The following is a 17,254-nucleotide window of genomic DNA, read 5'->3' on the forward strand; positions in this document are numbered from 1 at the left end:
AGAGTGCTAGAATAATTGTAGTAGGCAACCAGTGTAAGAGAATCTTTGTGCTATATAGTAATTATGTATTGACATGGTTTTTATTTAGATTATAAATCACCTTCATCTTGTCAAATCCAATGGGCAAGTTGCTGTCCTTGTCTAATTTGAATCCTTAGTAACATTTGACATAGATGTCTACTTCTCCTTGAAACTCTTTCTTCTTTTGCCTTCTATGGCACCATTTCTTCCCCTTTGTTTTTCTTCCTACTTCTCAGGCTCTTCCTCATCTGTTCAACCTCTAAGTCAAGGATTTTGTCTTGCGCCATCTATTCTTCATGTGTACACTGTCAACAAGTAATCTCATTTAGACCCAAGCTTTAAATACCTTCTATATGGGATCCCTGGGTGGCGCAGCGATTTGGCGCCTGCCTTTGGCCCGGGGCGCGATCCTGGAGACCCAGGATTGAATCCCACGTCAGGCTCCCAGTGCATGGAGCCTGCTTCTCCCTCTGCCTGTGTCTCTGCCTCTCTCTCTCTCTCTCTGTGTGACTATCATAAATAAATAAAAAAATAAAAAATAAATAAATACCTTCTATATATTGAATATTTCTAAATATATATCTATGGTCCTGACCTCTTCCTTGAGTTTGAACTTGCACAGAACAGTACTTAAGGCCTCCATCTGGAGGTCTAATGAGTCCTTTCATACCTGTTCCTCCCTAATCTTCCCCATCTCAATTAATAGCACCATCATTTCCAGATGCTCAGGCCAGAACCAGAGTCATCTTTAGCTCCTCCCTGTCCTTTATCCCATCCATCTGATCCTTTGCCCAAACCTGGTGGTTCTTCCTCCAAAACATACCTGGATTCCCACTATCTCCTACCATCACCACTGTTATAATCTTACTACAAGCCACCATCATCTCTCCCAGAGCAAAAACCTTCTAAATGATATTCCCCTTTTATTCCTCTACTGCTTAAATTCCATACTGTGGCCAAAGAGAAAAGTTTTAAGTGCAAATGATATCAAGTTTTACCTTCCAAATAGATTCCCTTTACAATTAGAAGAAAAATCCAAACTCCATGCAAAAGGCCTCAGGATCCTAGCATCTGTGATTCTCGAAATCATGCCTGACCATTAAAATCGCTTGGGGGTTAATTTTACTTATTTATTTATTTTAAAGATTTATTTATTTATTTGAGAGAGAAAGAGAGAGAAAAAGAGGAAATGGGCCAGGGGGAGAATTAGAGGGAAAGGGAAAAGTAGGCTTCCTGCTAAACAGGGAGCTCAACACAGGGCTTGACCCCAGGACTCTGAGCAAATACTTAAACAACTGAGCAGCCCAGGCACCTACTATTTTAAAATGTTTGAGCGATGACTTACATGTTTCTTATCTGCCTGCCCTCACCCCAATAAAATGTAAGTTCCTGAACACCAGTGACTTTCTTGTCCAACACAGTATTCCCAGCACTGCAACAGTGCCTGACACATGGTGAAAAGGCTAGGGAACACTGCCTTGAAAGTATTTCATGGTTAGATTAAGAATATAGGAAGTATTCAATACTGTAAAGATTTTCTTTAGAAGTTACCTGAGACTGCCAGGTGGGTGGTCTAGAACCTGATTCTTCATGGTAAGGTGGGATTTCCAGTGGACTCTCTGAGAAGCGAAGATCTTTCCACGTTTTAGAGTCAGTTCTTTCACCTACCTCAAAGTCTACAATTATTAAAAAAAAAATCATTCTGTGAACATCTGTAACTATACATGTAATTATGCAAATGTCTTCAGAGTTTGAAACCTTTTCAGGGACCACTGTCATCACATCTTTAATTAGACGTAGCAACTATATGAAGAAGCCCCCATTCAGTGAACTAACACTGGGAAAGAAAAAATTAGCACAGACTGAGAAAATAAAAATCTGTCCTGCTACATTCTACAACACTCCACATCAGGTTGAGAAAATAGTTAAATCCAATTACAAGGTGAGCAGGAAACATGATTTCTCCCAAGGACACATTATAGCCGTAAAATGTCATAACAGCCCCACTTGAGTGGCTATTGTTTCTTACTTGCTAAGAAACCTGTTCTCTAAAACCAGGTTATCAGAAACTTTGCTGATTGAAATCATATCAGCAAGAATGAAACATCCAACTCTTGCCTGGAGGACATAAGTCACTTTGACACAGAGGAGCAGTTTCAATTTCTAACCCTGGTGCACAGCATCAGAAAATGGTCTCTGAACATAACATTCCACTTTTATTTTTGTAGTTTCCAAGATAAACAAAACCCTAGATCCCTTTACACTCCGTACTAGGTGGTGCCACTTCACACGCAGGCCTGCTTTGCTTCGAGTTGGTCAAAACTGTCTTTCATTTAAATTTCACCCAAACTCCACCTGTCCCCCAAATCCTATAACCTTGTCTTTTCCTTTGTTTGGTGTGATGCCCAGTTCCTCTGCAGTGTGGTCTCCCTCACTGCAATGACTCAACAAATCTCACTTTGTTTGACTCCTTGATTATCCCTCTTGATCTTAAGCTGTTAGCAAGGACAGCACCAAGACTCAAATTATAACTTACTCTTCTATTCCAGTGTTTTTTATTCCAGCCCTTCTGCAGACAAGAACATGAGCAGTAAACCCATTTGGTGGTTCAGAATACTAAACCTTATCTTCATCCTGCGATGTCATACCTGTAGACTTTCTAAGGTTAACATTCCAATCCTGTTTATTTTCAGCATTCTTATATTTCTTCCATAGTTTTGATCCAACAAATCCATTTTTTAATTCCTAGGAATGAAAAGATTGCATGTCAATCACTTGATTACACCCATTGGCAATGTTAAAATGAAAAGTTGCAAGGTAGAGACAATGTCAAAGGGTACACATCTTACTTGAAGGGGTTAACAGTGGTTTTTACAAAATGACCTCTGTTGCATCTTACTCTGGAAACACACAACTTTGTACCTGGGCTGCTTGGGTGACAACATGTCTGGTTGGAAGGCTCCACCAGTCAAGTAGCCAAGACCAGCAGCAGGCAGCAGGACATGAAGGCAGAACGTTACAATAATGGGAGTCTAGGGAATAACAAAGGGAGCAGCAGATCCAGGAGGCAAATAAAGGGTGGGATCAGACCAAGATATGACTTAAGTACACTGCCTGCACATACATAGTCCTTATACTCTTTTCCAGGGACTCTCTCCCCCCATAGACTCAGGCCCTTTATGCCTAATTCAAGCCTGAGCACCTGCTGATGCATGTAGGCTTAACCTCTGTTGTATGCCCCTGCCCATGGCAGATCCCTACCCTGATCATACTTGAGCCCCACACCATGCCTGCACCCCACTGCTCTGATATCGCAGCCACCTCTCTGGGCTCTGGTCCATCCTTGGGCTGAAAGGATCCCCTCATAAACTGCTGATTATCCCCATCAAGACCTCCATGACTGCCACTTTTTTGGTTGATTGCCTTACCATGAAGCTATCCTGTTCTCTAGCCCTTGGATCTATTTCACTGATGGCCACAGCCCAGGGACTGAAGTTTCAAACATCCTTGTAGAAAAGTCCAGTTCACCCTCCGGAGAGGCAAGGCTTTGAGCTTTTCAGGGATAAATATTTCAGCATAATAGATGGCTATGGTCACAGAGGGTTTCTACTAGTCACTGCTCTTCCCATCCCACCTCTATGCAAGGCAGTAAGTATGGCAGACATGCTCTCTGCCACCTTGGAACTTACACTGCATGGGGAAGATAGATGATGAGCAAAGTAATCACATAGTGAAAACACTATATAAAAGTGGAAGTCCTGGATGCTAGGGGAGTAGTGATATAACACAGCATACATAGTAGTTTGGCTGGAGTAGTATACAGGGGAGTCAGAGCAAGAAAGGATGACTGAGACAGAAACTGATTACTTGGGATGTCAGGCGAATGGTTTCCACTTCTTCAATAGGTAAACATGAGTCACTGAAGACACTGGAGCATGGGCCATGATGCTGGGCAGGAATTTCTAATGGGCAGGATGGAATCTGTGTAGGATGGACTGACCAACAGATGGGAAATCACTTTGCAATAGTTGCTACTGACCTCAATTATAAGGACCTGTGAGTACAGGTTCTCTTTCTCCCAAGAGAAAATGGGATCACTAAGAAGGAACCAAGAATGTGGTGACTATCTGAAAGTGTTACAGTTTCATTACGTACCTGCTTTGAAGAATCTTTGAGACCATTTTCAACATGGTTGTCTGAAGAGACTCTATTTGGTGCTTCGCAGCCCACCTGAAACACCTTCGTTACAATGCCACTCTGTCTGCAGTCCCTGAAAATTATTCAAAATGGAAAAAGTCTCTGTGTTACATAAAGCTTCAAAGAAAAGATAGCTAGCAATTCAGATAGCTCTATAAAGTTCCTTGGTCTTGCTACTAAGGTTATTGTAATTTAAATTGGAGAAATCAAAATAGAACTTCTAAAGTCTTTCCTTACCTTATTCTCATTTAGATTATATATTGCCAAAAAAGCACTCTGAAGCATACTGGCTTCAAAAACAAATCTGTGGGTTAACCACGCTCAACTGGGCAGCTCTTATTTGCCATCTCTCACATGGTCAAATGTCAGCTGGACTGGAGTCAGCTGAAACATTAACTCACCTGCATGTCTAAAATGTTTGCTTCCCTCATATTTAGAACCTGGGCTGGGATGACTGGAACAGCTGGAGGCTCGCAACTCATCTTTCTCAGTCTGTTTGTCCATCTGTCTGTGTTTCTTTCTCCCTCCCTCTTCCTGTGTTGAGCCTGGGCTTCCTCACAGAATGGAAGGCTCGGGGAAATCAGACTTCCTACATGAGGGCTGGTTTCCCCCAGGTTTGTGTTCTAAGAGATGAGAGCAGAGACTACAATACTTCTTTTGATCTAGCCTTAGTATCATTCCTGAAGCATTTTATTGGTCAAAAGGAAGTCATAGGGCCAGTCCAGGTTCAAGCAGAGGGGCTGCACTAGTAGGCATGGTTTATTGCAGAACCATTTTTGGAGATTATATGTCCCACTCACAAGATTTCATACTTTAAATCTCAAACTACTCTAAAACAAAAAAATACCTATATACCATCCCATGTGAGTCAAGAGAATTTTCATTACCCCAGCTAAAGGTAGCATCTGTTCTGGCAGATTTTAACTATGTTTTAAAAATTTTTTATTTATTTATTCAGAGAGAGAGAGAATGAGGCAGAGACAAAGGCAGAGGGAGAAGCAGGCACCACGCAGAGAGCCTGACACAGACTTGATCCAGGGTCTCCAAGATCACGCCCTAGGCTGCAGGCGGCGCTAAACTGCTGCGCCACCGGGGCTGCCCAGATTTTAACTATTATTCCTTACATACTAACATTTTTTCAATTTATCCATAACATTTCACAATTCATCTTGTTCCTCTCTGATACAAGAGAAGTTCCGTGAGAAAGCAATGAAGAAGTACCCATCGCTAAAAACCGGTGGTTATTGCATTTCAGTACCAGCAGCTTACCTATATTCTCAATTTTTCAAAACAGCTTTATTGAGGTATAATTTACATAAGATTCACCTATTTTAAGTATATAGTTTGAGGATAGTCAGTAAATTTATACAATAGTGTGACTATCACCACTATCTAGTTTTAGAACATTTCCATCACCCCAAAAAATTCCCTGGTGCCTGTTTCATGTCACTCCTTGCTACCAACTCCTACTCTAGGCAGCCACTGATCTGCTTCCTGTCTCTATAGTTTTACCTTTTCTAGACATTTAAAATAAATTTAACCATACAAATATAACCTAACAGGTCTGGCTTCTTTTACTTATTTTTTTCTGACGTTCATCTATGTACTTGTGATTGTATCAGTGATTTATTTTTATTAGTGAGTGGTATTCCATTTTATGAATGCATCACAGTTTGTATATCCAGCCTAGTTGATGGTCATTCGGATTTTTTCCAGTTGGGGGTTGTTACGAATAATGCTGCTATGAACATTCACATGTAAGTCTCTTTAGTGTCAGTCCTGATAGTTGGGTTTTCTCTTTTTTGTAATACAAGTGCCTGACTTAAGCTCTGATTGCCAAGGTATCCACTTCAAAGAGGGATCCACTTCAAAGACCGCTGTCTTGAATAACTGCATTGTCAGCCACACCACTAGATAAAGAATCAGGCTATTACCACTCCCAACCCCCAACCCCCATCCTGAGGCTCCACTTACACAGGTATAGAGTTTTTAAAATACAAGCATGCCCTTTGTGTTGGGTCACACAACAGCAACCTGTTAGCCCCTTTGTTAAGAATTTGAATGACAACAAACAACAAACATAACAGCTACTACCTCTGATCTTCACAATGACTGTCAACTAAGTTTTATTAATCTCATTTAATGAATGAGGAAACTGAGAATCAGAATTTATTCAAATTAATAAGTTCCTTTTATTCAAAGAGGAGCAAGAGAACTGGGATTAAAGTCCAGATCTGAAGGCCAATGAACTCCATCCTCTGTCCCACACTCGAAACTACCCCTCTCAAAGCAGTGCTCTTCTTGCTTCTGTTGATGCTTATGGAGGTGACATCTGGATCTGAATCTCTTCTCCACACACTACATACTGCTTGGGGCTGCAGATGGATGCCCACGAGATGCCCTGGTAACCTGCCAATCAATTTACTGCATTAACCATTATTGTAAAACTGTAAAAAGTCCCTCACTGAAGAAAAATGATTGTTCTCAGGGGACTCTGACTCCCCCAACTACCTACCTTCAATTTGAGACAACCTTTACCTCAGCCCAGCTCAATCTATCTTGACACATAAAGTAATTGACAAATAAGGGAGAACCACACAAGTTCATTATCAAAACACTATGATATCAAAGATAGGAAGTTCCTGACCATGAAGGTGGCTTTTAAAGAAGCAAGACAGGGATCTCTGGGTGGCGCAGTGGTTTGGCGCCTGCCTTTGGCCCAAGGCGCGATCCTGGCGACCGGGGATGGAGTCCCACATCAGGCTCCCGGTGCATGGAGCCTGCTTCTCCCTCTGCCTGTGTCTCTGCCTCCTCTCTCTCTCTCTGTGACTATCATAAATTAAAAAAAAAAAAAAAAAAATTAAAAAAAAATAAAGAAGTAAGACAGATGTCAGAAAGTTTACAGACCCTGGACTAGACCATCAATATGGACCATCAAAACCCAACACCTGGGGTGGCTGAGGGGCTCAGTTGGTTAAGCATTCAATTTCTTTTTTAAAGATTTTATTGATTTATTCATGAGAGACAGAGAGAGACAGAGGCAGAGACACAGGCAGAGGGAGAAGCAGTCTCCATGCGGGGAGCTCGACGCGGGACTTGATCATAGGATCACGCCCTGGGCCAAAAGCAGTGCTAAACCGCTGAGCCACCCAGGCTGCCCAAGTATCCAATTCTTAATCTCATTTTAGGTCTTGACCTCAGGGTTGTGAGTTCAAGCCCCGCACTAAGCTTAAACAAAACAATCCTGACACCCATCCTGACTTGCTGAAATGTTCCCGAGATCCCAGCCCCTCCCGTTAATCCATGTTCTCTACTGACCATGCTCTGATGTGAAAATTCATGTACATACATTTGGACACATGAAAGTACACATACGACAGTGTCCTTTCTTTCATTACAGAATATCATATTTTAATAAAAATAAATTTCAAAAAAGTGGCAATGGTCAAATCTCTTTAAATGGACACATCTTTTTTTTTTTTCCCATTAATGTGTCAGCTGCCACCCTTGCTTGCATACTGGAATCATCAGGAAACTTTAAAAATACTGATGCCTGGGTCTCATCCCAAGAGATTGTTATTTAGTTGGTCTGGAATGTGTGACCTGAGCATGGAGATTCTACAAAGCTCCCTGGGTGAATCTGATAGGAACCCGTGGTAGATTGGTACAATAGTAGTCTCTGGTGCCCCTGTGCCCCTGCTGAATCCCCTCACACATTGACTTGGGTGTTGCCCAGTGACTTGCTTTGGCCAGTGAAACATTAACAAATATGATACAAGCAGAGACTGGAAGTTTTTCCAGTCCAGTTTTTCTGTGCATTCGAGCTTGCCCTTTCTCTTACAGCTTTTGGAACTGAATGAAAAAACTTCAGTTACCCAGCTGGAGTCCCAAGGTTCAGCCAACTGCCAGCACCAATCACCAGAAATGTGATTCAAGCTTTCTTAGTCTCAAAGTGAGCCAAAACATGACTGCAGTCAGGTCAGGGACCTCGGGAAAGATCAGCAGAACAAGAACCTGGCTGAATACATACAAAATGCTGATCCACAGAATAACGAGCAAATAAATGTTCTTTTTAAGACACTGTCAGGGTGGTTTGTTATATAGCAATAGCCAACTGATTCAGCAGCCAACGTTGAGAAGCACTGGTTACATGATAATTTTGGAGATTCTTTATTATTTATGTTTATTTATCAAAAGGGCAAAGCTCACTGCTAAGTTCTGGAAGCTACAAAAATTATTAACATAAACACTACTACAAACCATGATTGAATCACCAGGGGCAATGAATGCTAAAATTGGGTTTGTTTTCAAATGACTTAATCATGAGACCCAAACCAGATAGAAAGCTTATAGTAGAGAAGAATTACATATCAGTACCTTTTGGAAACTGAGCTGGGAGAGAAAGAGACTGGGGCTGCCCCCCAACCTGACTTCTTCATAACAAAGACATCCATAGGGTCCCTGGCAGAGGGCTCAGGGCAGGACGAGCCAGCTCGCTCCATGCAGTGAGCACTTCTTGCCCACCATTCACTCACTCCTGGCCAGCTCTGGTCATTACTCTTCTCCAGGTCTGTCCTGACACATTTTTAATCAGTATCAAAATACTACAGCGTAGGGATACTGGGTGGCTCAGTGATTGAGCATCTGCCTTTGGCTCAGGTTGTGATCCTGGAGTCCTGGGATCGAGTCCTGCATGGGGCTCCCCACAGGGAGCCTGCCTCTCCCTCTGCCTATGTTTCTGGCTCTTTTTCTGTGTCTCTCATGAATAAATAAAATTTAAAAACAAAAAACAAAAAACCCAAAATACTATAGTGCACTCATACATCCTAATTTGTTTCCACTTATAGCATAAATATTTTCCTGTATCCCTCAAAACTTCACACACATAATCTTTCCTCTTAACCTGTTAGTGGCCTTTAATTGTTAACACTCTCATTTCAAATCCTTTTCCTCTCCTTAAGAAATTAGTTGCCTTAAATGCCTAGAAAGAGGTCTGAATGCAGCAGTATAATTTCCATAAAGAAAGTTTATTGCATTTAAATACGTTTTTTTAAAGATTTTATTTAATCATGAGAGAGAGGCAGAGGGAGAAGCACCCTCCCCACAGGGAGCCCAATGTAGGACTCAATCCTGGACCTCCGGGATCATGCCCTGAGCCAAAGGCAGATGCTCAACCACTGAGCCACCCAGACATCCCTAAATACATTTATCACAAATGTATACAACCACAAATATTTCTGTCTTGAAGACTCAAATACATTTTTGTATAAATACTTTCCCTAAGCTGAGTACACTTGAAATACTAACAGTGTTTTCAGAACAGACACTAAGTGGTCACAGAGCAAGATAGTAGAGGCATAAAGAATGACCTTATTTTAGTCTCTTATGCAAGCTAAATTATATCCTCTGAATTACACAGTAATTATTGCTTCATCTTACTACTTCCTGCAACTTATAAAAGGGCCTACCTTACAGCATTAGGCACCAGAGTATTTTGCTGGTTAATTTTTAATAATTTAGGTGACTTTATTTTGACAGAAATGGTTTGTCAAGTGAAAAAAAAAAGGCATTTTTCCAATCTGTAATAAGGGATAGTAATGTGAATGAGGGGTTTGTTTTGTTTCATTTCGTTATTATCTTATTCTTTTTAAAAATTTTCAAATGCCAAAGCAGGCATCTGTGCAGGGAATTTGTTCTCCTCAAAAGCCATGCAGTAGCTCAACCACCAGGGGGAGCCTAGAGAGGTTTTGGGTTTTTTTTTTTTTTTTTTTTTTTCTTTCTTTCTTTTTTTTTTTTTTAAATATCTGCCCAAAGCAAAGTATTGGTTTGGGGCTTAAAAGTGTTCCCAAAAATGTGAGTAAACCTGTCCTGCTGTGCAGAATAATTCCTCTATCACAGATACATAGACTTGCAAAGCTTTTTTTTTTCTCTCTACAATACACAGTTGGCCAAATTAACTGTTGTTTCTATATTTGAAAATTGGAAAAAATCATTGAGTAGGAAAGAAAGAACCAAAAAAATGAATAAAGGAGCTAATGTCCAACAAAATAAAATGACAGTAGCCCTGAAGGCCAATTAAGTCAATGCAAAATAAAATAGATAATGAAGGTGGTGGTTGTAGGCCATGTCTTGTGGAATAAAAGAACCATCCACTAAAAACAGGATTTTCTTCATAGCTAGGTGAATCACTTTAAAGGTCAAACCCTGAAAAGGCTCCCCCTTCCTAAAATCCCAATGTAGAATTCAAAAAAAACAGTGTTAACATACAGAACACCTCATCAAGCTATACTCTCGTGATTTGTGCACTTTATGGTACACCCCAGTAAAAGACAAAACACAAAAGTTATAGGTATATATTGAAATTAAAATAACTTTTCCTTCACTGCCCTTCTAATACAGCACTTGTTCTCACGTGAATAAATAAATAAAATTAAAATGTAATGTCATTATATTACCAATTATTTTCATCACCATGCTCTTAACTTACTTAGAGACTGCGACAGCTTTAATTTGTATTTTTCCATCAGGCAGAGTAATAGGCTTCGTATACTTAAATGTATTATTTTCACCATAACCAATCTTCTTTAGAAATTCAGGTTTGCTGCCATCCAGGGTATAATATATCTTGACATCTGGGGTGTCTGAAAAACCCAAAATAAGATAACTGTAATTAACAGTAAAGTAGCAAAGTCTTTGAATAATGCCTGTGGGTCAGTTAATTAATGAGATTTGTTAAATATTATAGGAATGAGTAACAATAACTAGCAATAAGTGAGTTATTTCTCTGTGCCAGGCACTATACCTTATATGAATTAGCTCATGGCATGTGTACAACCCTATGTGACAGGTTCCATTTTAGAACTCTTCATAGACGAGGAAGCTGAGTCCCCAAGAGATTAAGGTTTGTTCAATAACAGCAGAGTTGTGGTTTCACTTTGGCTATGGCCTATGCTCCATTCACTTTGGCTATGGCCTGCTTCTCCCTCTGCCTGTGTCTCTGTCTTTCTGTCTTTGTGTCTCTCATGAATAAATAAATAAAATCTTTAAAAATATACATTTATATCCATTCAAGCATGCATATATTCTTATTCTCCCCTCTCTTTTATTTTATTTTTTAAAAATATTTTATGTGGGGCAGGCTCCATGCAGGGAGCCCAATGTGGGACTCAATCCCAGGACTCCAGGATGGATCATGCCCTGGGCAGAAGGCAGGCGCCCAACCACTGAGCCACCCAGGGATCCCCTTCCCCCTCTTTTAATACAAATGGTGACATACCACACCCTGTTCCACACACTTCTTTTTTCATTGAACAGTATCACCTTGGATAGTGTCCTATACTGGTATACAGGGTGTCCTCGCTCTTTGTTATGACTGTATTCTGTCCTTATACAGATGAACCAGTATTTAACCAATCCCCTACAGATGCATAGTTAGGTTCTTTTTCTTTTTCTTTCTTTTTTCTTTTGCCATCACAAGTACTGCAATGAATATCTTTGCATAAAGTTCTTTTAATATCTGTAAAGTATGTGGAACTAGTATTACTCAGTGAAAAGATATGTACATTTGTAATTTTAGCTAATATGGTCTAACTTCCTTCTCTTTATGGACACTGAAACAATTTACATGGTTACCAGCAATGCATGAAAGTAGCTGTTTATCCACACGCACCCCTAGAGTGTGTTATTAATTTTTATTTTATTTTTGCCATCTCCTAGATATAAAAAAAAGCAAAAAACCTGATACTCACATGTCTTACATTTTTTAGTAAGATTCATTCATTCATTCAACAAATATTTATCAAGTACCTATTATGTGCCAGACACTGTTCTAGGAACTCGGAATAGACCAGGAACCAAAGTCCCTGTTCTCAGGGAGCCTCTATTTTAGGAAGGACATACAAACAGTAAACAAAACAAACAAACAACAAATAAATATATACATGGTGTCAGCTGGTGACTAAATACCATGGAGTAAATAAAGCAGGGGTAAGGTCTGCTCAGCAAGTAGGTAAAGAGATGGGTAGATGTATATTCCCCTATCTTTAAAAGACATTTATACACTTTCTTTCCTATAAAATGTCCTTTCACATCCTTTGCCCACTTTTCTATTGGGCTACTACTCTTTTGTTATTACACTGTAGAACTTATTTATTTATTCAAAAGATTTTATTTGAGTACATGTATGCAACTGGGGAGAGGGGCAGAGGAAGAGGGAGAAGCAGACTCCCCAATGAGTGCAAAGCCCTATACACTGCGCTCTATCCCAGCATCCTGAGATCATGACCTGAGCCAAAATCAGAAGTTCAACTGACTGAGCCACCCAGGATTCCCAAACCTCTTTACTTATTAAACATTTTAAATATTGGGACGCCTGGGTAGCTCAGTGGTTGAGTGTCTGCCTTCAGCTCAGGGCATGATCCCAGGGTCTTGGGATGGAGTCTCACACCCGGCTCCCCAGGGGAGCCTGCTTCTTTCTCTGCTTATGTCCCTGCCTCTCTCTCTGTGTCTCTCATGAATAAATAAATAAAATCTTAAAAGAATTTTAAATATTAGGGAATTCAGATCTCTATCATTCATATCGTCATTTGTCAATGATGATCTACCTTCTCCCAAGAGTTATGGGCAAATTTATTGAGATTTGTTTTTCGTTTGAGATTTTATTTATTTATTCATGAGAGACACAGAAAGAGAGAGGCAGAGACATAGGCAGAAGGAGAAGTATCCTGCCTGCAGGAGCCCAATGTGGGGCTCGATCCCAGGATCATGCCCTGAGTCAAAGGCAGAAGCTCAACCACTAAGCCACCCAGGCACCCCATGGTTTGAGAATTTTTAAAAATAATACTAGTTTTTAAGATAAAGTGTGATATAAAGTATTCTTAGTTGGAATTTGTCTAGGAAGCACAGGGGTTACCAGAAATATAAAGAAACATACTTTACTTTTTTTTTTTTTTTAATTTTTATTTATTTATGATAGTCACAGAGAGAGAGAGAGAGAGAGAGAGAGAGAGAGAGAGAGGCAGAGACACAGGCAGAGGGAGAAGCAGGCTCCATGCACTGGGAGCCTGATGTGGGATTCGATCCCGGGTCTCCAGGATCGCGCCCTTGGCCAAAGGCAGGCGCCAAACCGCTGCGCCACCCAGGGATCCCCATACTTTACTTATTAATTATCAAAACATAAATTAGAATTTCAAAGTCTTTTTAAACATGTATTTGTTCATATGTTTTATCTATAAAACTTTCCTGGGGCACCTAGCTTCTTTTCAAGCCCCAAACTGGACACAGAAATTAAAAAAAAAAGTTTTCCCTTCTCCTTTGTTTACTTTATATATACCTATGTATATATGTAGATATATATGTATATATAAGTATGATATGTGTATATATGCAGTTTTATCATTACCAGGAAATGTATTCACTACTTTCTTCCTGTAATAGTAGTTAAGATTTATTTTGGCATTACCATGCACCAGACCCTGTGCACCTCACAAGTCATTTAATCCTCACAGTAGCTCTAAATGGTAGATACTATTCTCACTAACAATGAGAAAACTGAGACTCAGACAAAGTCATGTATCACTAGAAGTTATCAAAAGCAGAATTTAATCTCCAACATGACTGACTGGAAATTCTGTGTTAGTGGGTCAAATTTTTTATCCCAGCAAAATAACAAGAATCCAGGGAAAGGCTGGGGAAGAACTTGGACATCTTACTTTGGTTAATGTGAGTCAAGGCATTGCCGCAACTGTGTACTGATACATATGAAAGGTTGGTGAAAGCCAACCGCTTTAATATAAATGTATACCACTCTATAAACCACCAAGTACAAATTTTGGAACTTTTCAAATTTTGGTACTTTTATGAAATTCCCAAGGTCCTAATTGTAGAAAGCATGCAATGTGATAAATCAATGACCAGATGAACATACAGTATAGCAATGTTGTGTCACATGCTTTCAAATATATTTGATTCTTACCGGATTTCATTTCCAAAAGTGTGTTGTTATCAATTTCATGGTTGGCTTTTCCAGGCAGAGGCACTCGCAATGGTATGATCTGAGGGACACACACTGAGCCAGCAGTCATTTTCTCTCCTTACGTTAAAAAAAAAAAAAAAAAAAAAAAAAAAAAAAGGATGAAAATCAATTCCTATGGGCACCTTTTTGAACACAAAAATTGAAGAGAAGCACTTTGTATAAACACAGCAAAACTAGTAAAAACTAAAGAGAATGCCACCTAGAGCACCTGGGTGATTCAGTTAAGCATCTGCCTTTGGCTCAGGTCATGATCTTGGGGTCCTGGGATCTAGCCCTGCATCAGGCTCCCTGCTCAGGGGGAGCCTGCTTCTTCCTCTCCTCCCCGCTTGTGCTCTCTGTCCCTATATCTGTCTCTCTCCATCTCAAATAAATAAATAAAATCTTAAAGAAAAATAAAGAGAATGCCACCTAAAAATATTATTTAATTTTTAATTCAAATAATTATTGTTTCAGCTACATTTTTGCTGTTGAGGTCTTGTGTAGGATTTTGATTATCTATATACTTACTTCATTTCTAGAAAAAGAGCATGAATGAACGAGATGAGGAAACAAAATTATTTTTAAAAGGATTTTATTTCATTCATTAATTTATTGATTATTTATTTATTTGAGAGAGAGACTGAGCGAGTGAGAGAGCCCAATGCAGGGCTCTATCCCACCCCAGGACCTGAGCCAAAGGCAGATGCTTAACCGACTGAGCCACTGAGGCACCCCTGAAATTATTTTAAATGAACAAATTAGATGAATACAACAGTCCCTCCTTTCCACAGGGGAAATGTTCAAGATCCCAAATGGATGCCTGAAACCATGGATATTGCCAAACCCTATAAATATTGCTTATATATACTGTATATTCCTATACATACCTACCTATGATAAATTTAATTTAGAAATCATGTAAGAGATTAACAAGAAGAATAATAAAATAGAACAATTACAACAACAAACTGTAATATAAGGAATGCAAATGTGGTCTCTCTCAAAATATCTTATTGTACTGTACTTACCCTTCTTCTTGTGATGACGTGAGATGAGAAAATGCCTACATGATGAGATGAAGCGAGGTGAATGACCTAGGCGCTGTAATGTAGCATTAAGCTACTACTGACCTTTTGACATCAGGAAGAGGATCATCTGCTTCTGGGTCCCAGGTGACTGCAGGTAAGAGAAACCATGGAAAGCAAAACTGCAGGTAAGAGGAGACTAGTGTACATTAGAACAGAGGCCATCACTAGTGATCTCATCTGAGCTCCCCCTAAAGTGTTATCAGCCTCTCCTGCCCCTTGTCAATGCGTCACCTCTCTTGGCTTCAGGGCAGGACATCACACAAGAGGAACAGAAGTAACTCTATATGTGACATGAAATGTTAATTTAGAGCCAACTCCCTTGGGAAAGCACGAGGCTCAAGGCCCCCTGTTGTCACCAAGTGGCCCTTACGTTTTAAAGCTGCAAAGAAATTTTAGAAGGATGGCAGAGTATCATGTCTCAGCTGAAAGTTGGCACAGATAAAAAGAGTGAGCAACAAAAAGTCTCCCACCCCATATACTGTATTTATAAATAACTGAATATAAGTATGGAGGCCTTACTGATCTTTTTAAGTGGGATGGAGTATAAGTCTTAAAGCATAGAGAATATGGGGGGAAAGCAAACCTCACCTTAATACAACAACCATTTACATCTATGTGTGGCCTTTTCAAATTTTAATGATTATGGATACATAAACTCACTCAGTTATAACCTATGCGTTCGGTCAATTTTTAGAGTGTACTTTTGCACCTACTCTCTTATTCACAATCTTCCACATACTTACATAATCTTATTTATCATTTTGTTTGTGGTTGGGCATTTGGGCTATCACTAGTTTCTTTTTAATTTTGGTTGGTGCAATTCTAAGTAATACTGCTCTGAATAATTTGTGGTTTGAATTTTGTCACAGATTACATTCCCTAAAGCTGGAAACTAAATTTAGGAAGTGGATTCAATGCCTGATTTAGATAATTCCAGGGCAGAGATTAAGAATTTAAATTGCATAAAAAAAAAATAAAAAAATAAAAAAAAAAAAAGAATTTAAATTGCAGAGGGATCCCTGGGTGGCGCAGTGGTTTGGCGCCTGCCTTTGGCCCAGGGCGCAATCCTGGAGACCCGGGATCGAATCCCACGTCGGGCTCCCAGGGCATGGAGCCTGCTTCTCCCTCTGCCTGTGTCTCTGCCTCTCTCTCTCTCTCTCTCTCTCTCATTAAAAAAAAAAAAAAAGAATTTAAATTGCAGATACCGATATTTAGAGCAATAGCGTCTACCGAAGGATGGCTGGACTCAGGAAAGAGAGAGGCAGGGGAGAAGAAGGCGCTGTTTGTTCCTCATTTTTTTCGTTTAAGAGGCAGTTAAAATTAAAGTAGTTGAAAAATCAGTCCAAAATAAAAATCTTAAAAATACAGGGGAGGGATACGCGTCGCAATTAGGCGCTACCCTTGGGAGGGGCGGCCACTGGGCCTGTAGCGAAGAGGATCAAGAAGCAGACCGACGTGCTAGGCCCAGGGGGCAGTGAGGGGTCAGTGCACCGCTAACCCCTCACCCCCTGCCGTCGATACTGCCCCTCGCCGCCCGGTTCCGGAACCCCTGGGTCCCTGTCCCGGCCCATCGGGGGCAAATAGGGACGCCCGCTTCCTGTCGGTTGGAGTGACGGAGGTCCCTGGAGGTCCTTCTCCCCCCCCTCCTCCTCCCTACCCCCCGGCCGCCGCGACCCCGAGGTACCGCCCGGCGCCCGGGCAGGGAGCCCACCTCTCACCGCCTCTCGCCCCGTCGGCCGCCGCCCGGGTTTCCACAGACGCCGCGAGCGGGGCCCCGCCCGCGAGAGCCAGGCAGGTGATTGGCGGAAGCCGACTTCCTAGCAACCAGCTCCGCCCCTGCCGCCAGGCCCGCGGGCACCGGCCTCGAGCGCCTCCCGAGGCTTCCCTGCCGGCCTCCGAGAATACGCCTTCACGGGACCGGGAAGTGCTCGGGGGT

The 17,254-nt window shown here is 40.9% G+C and overlaps 1 protein-coding gene across 15 annotated transcripts in view; it reads right to left on the reverse strand.

Annotated features, from left to right (window-relative positions):
- The window catches only part of DZANK1 (double zinc ribbon and ankyrin repeat domains 1), an 81,804-nt gene extending 64,633 nt beyond the window's left edge, over window positions 1-17,171 (reverse strand). For 9 of the 15 annotated variants that reach the window (XR_005984393.1, XM_041732583.1, XM_041732589.1 and 6 more), the window contains exons 1-7: window positions 17,030-17,165; window positions 15,361-15,406; window positions 14,192-14,308; window positions 10,706-10,859; window positions 4,177-4,291; window positions 2,670-2,766; window positions 1,573-1,697 (exon numbers count right to left, since the gene is read on the reverse strand). Coding sequence is in view for 14 of the 15 variants with exons in the window: in XM_041732583.1 (XP_041588517.1) it covers window positions 1,573-1,697; window positions 2,670-2,766; window positions 4,177-4,291; window positions 10,706-10,859; window positions 14,192-14,308; window positions 15,361-15,385 (633 nt within the window). In the remaining variant the exon portion in view is untranslated. Of the gene's footprint in view, window positions 1-1,572; window positions 1,698-2,669; window positions 2,767-4,176; window positions 4,292-4,455; window positions 4,549-10,705; window positions 10,860-14,191; window positions 14,309-15,258; window positions 15,438-17,029 lie in introns of those variants that run through there. The other 6 variants (XM_041732577.1, XM_041732580.1, XM_041732579.1 and 3 more) reach the window with 6 other exon arrangements.
- Between the last annotated feature and the right edge of the window lie 83 nt (window positions 17,172-17,254).

The sequence above is a fragment of the Vulpes lagopus genome, chromosome 18, assembly GCF_018345385.1.
Source record: "Vulpes lagopus strain Blue_001 chromosome 18, ASM1834538v1, whole genome shotgun sequence".
Lineage (NCBI taxonomy): Eukaryota > Metazoa > Chordata > Mammalia > Carnivora > Canidae > Vulpes > Vulpes lagopus.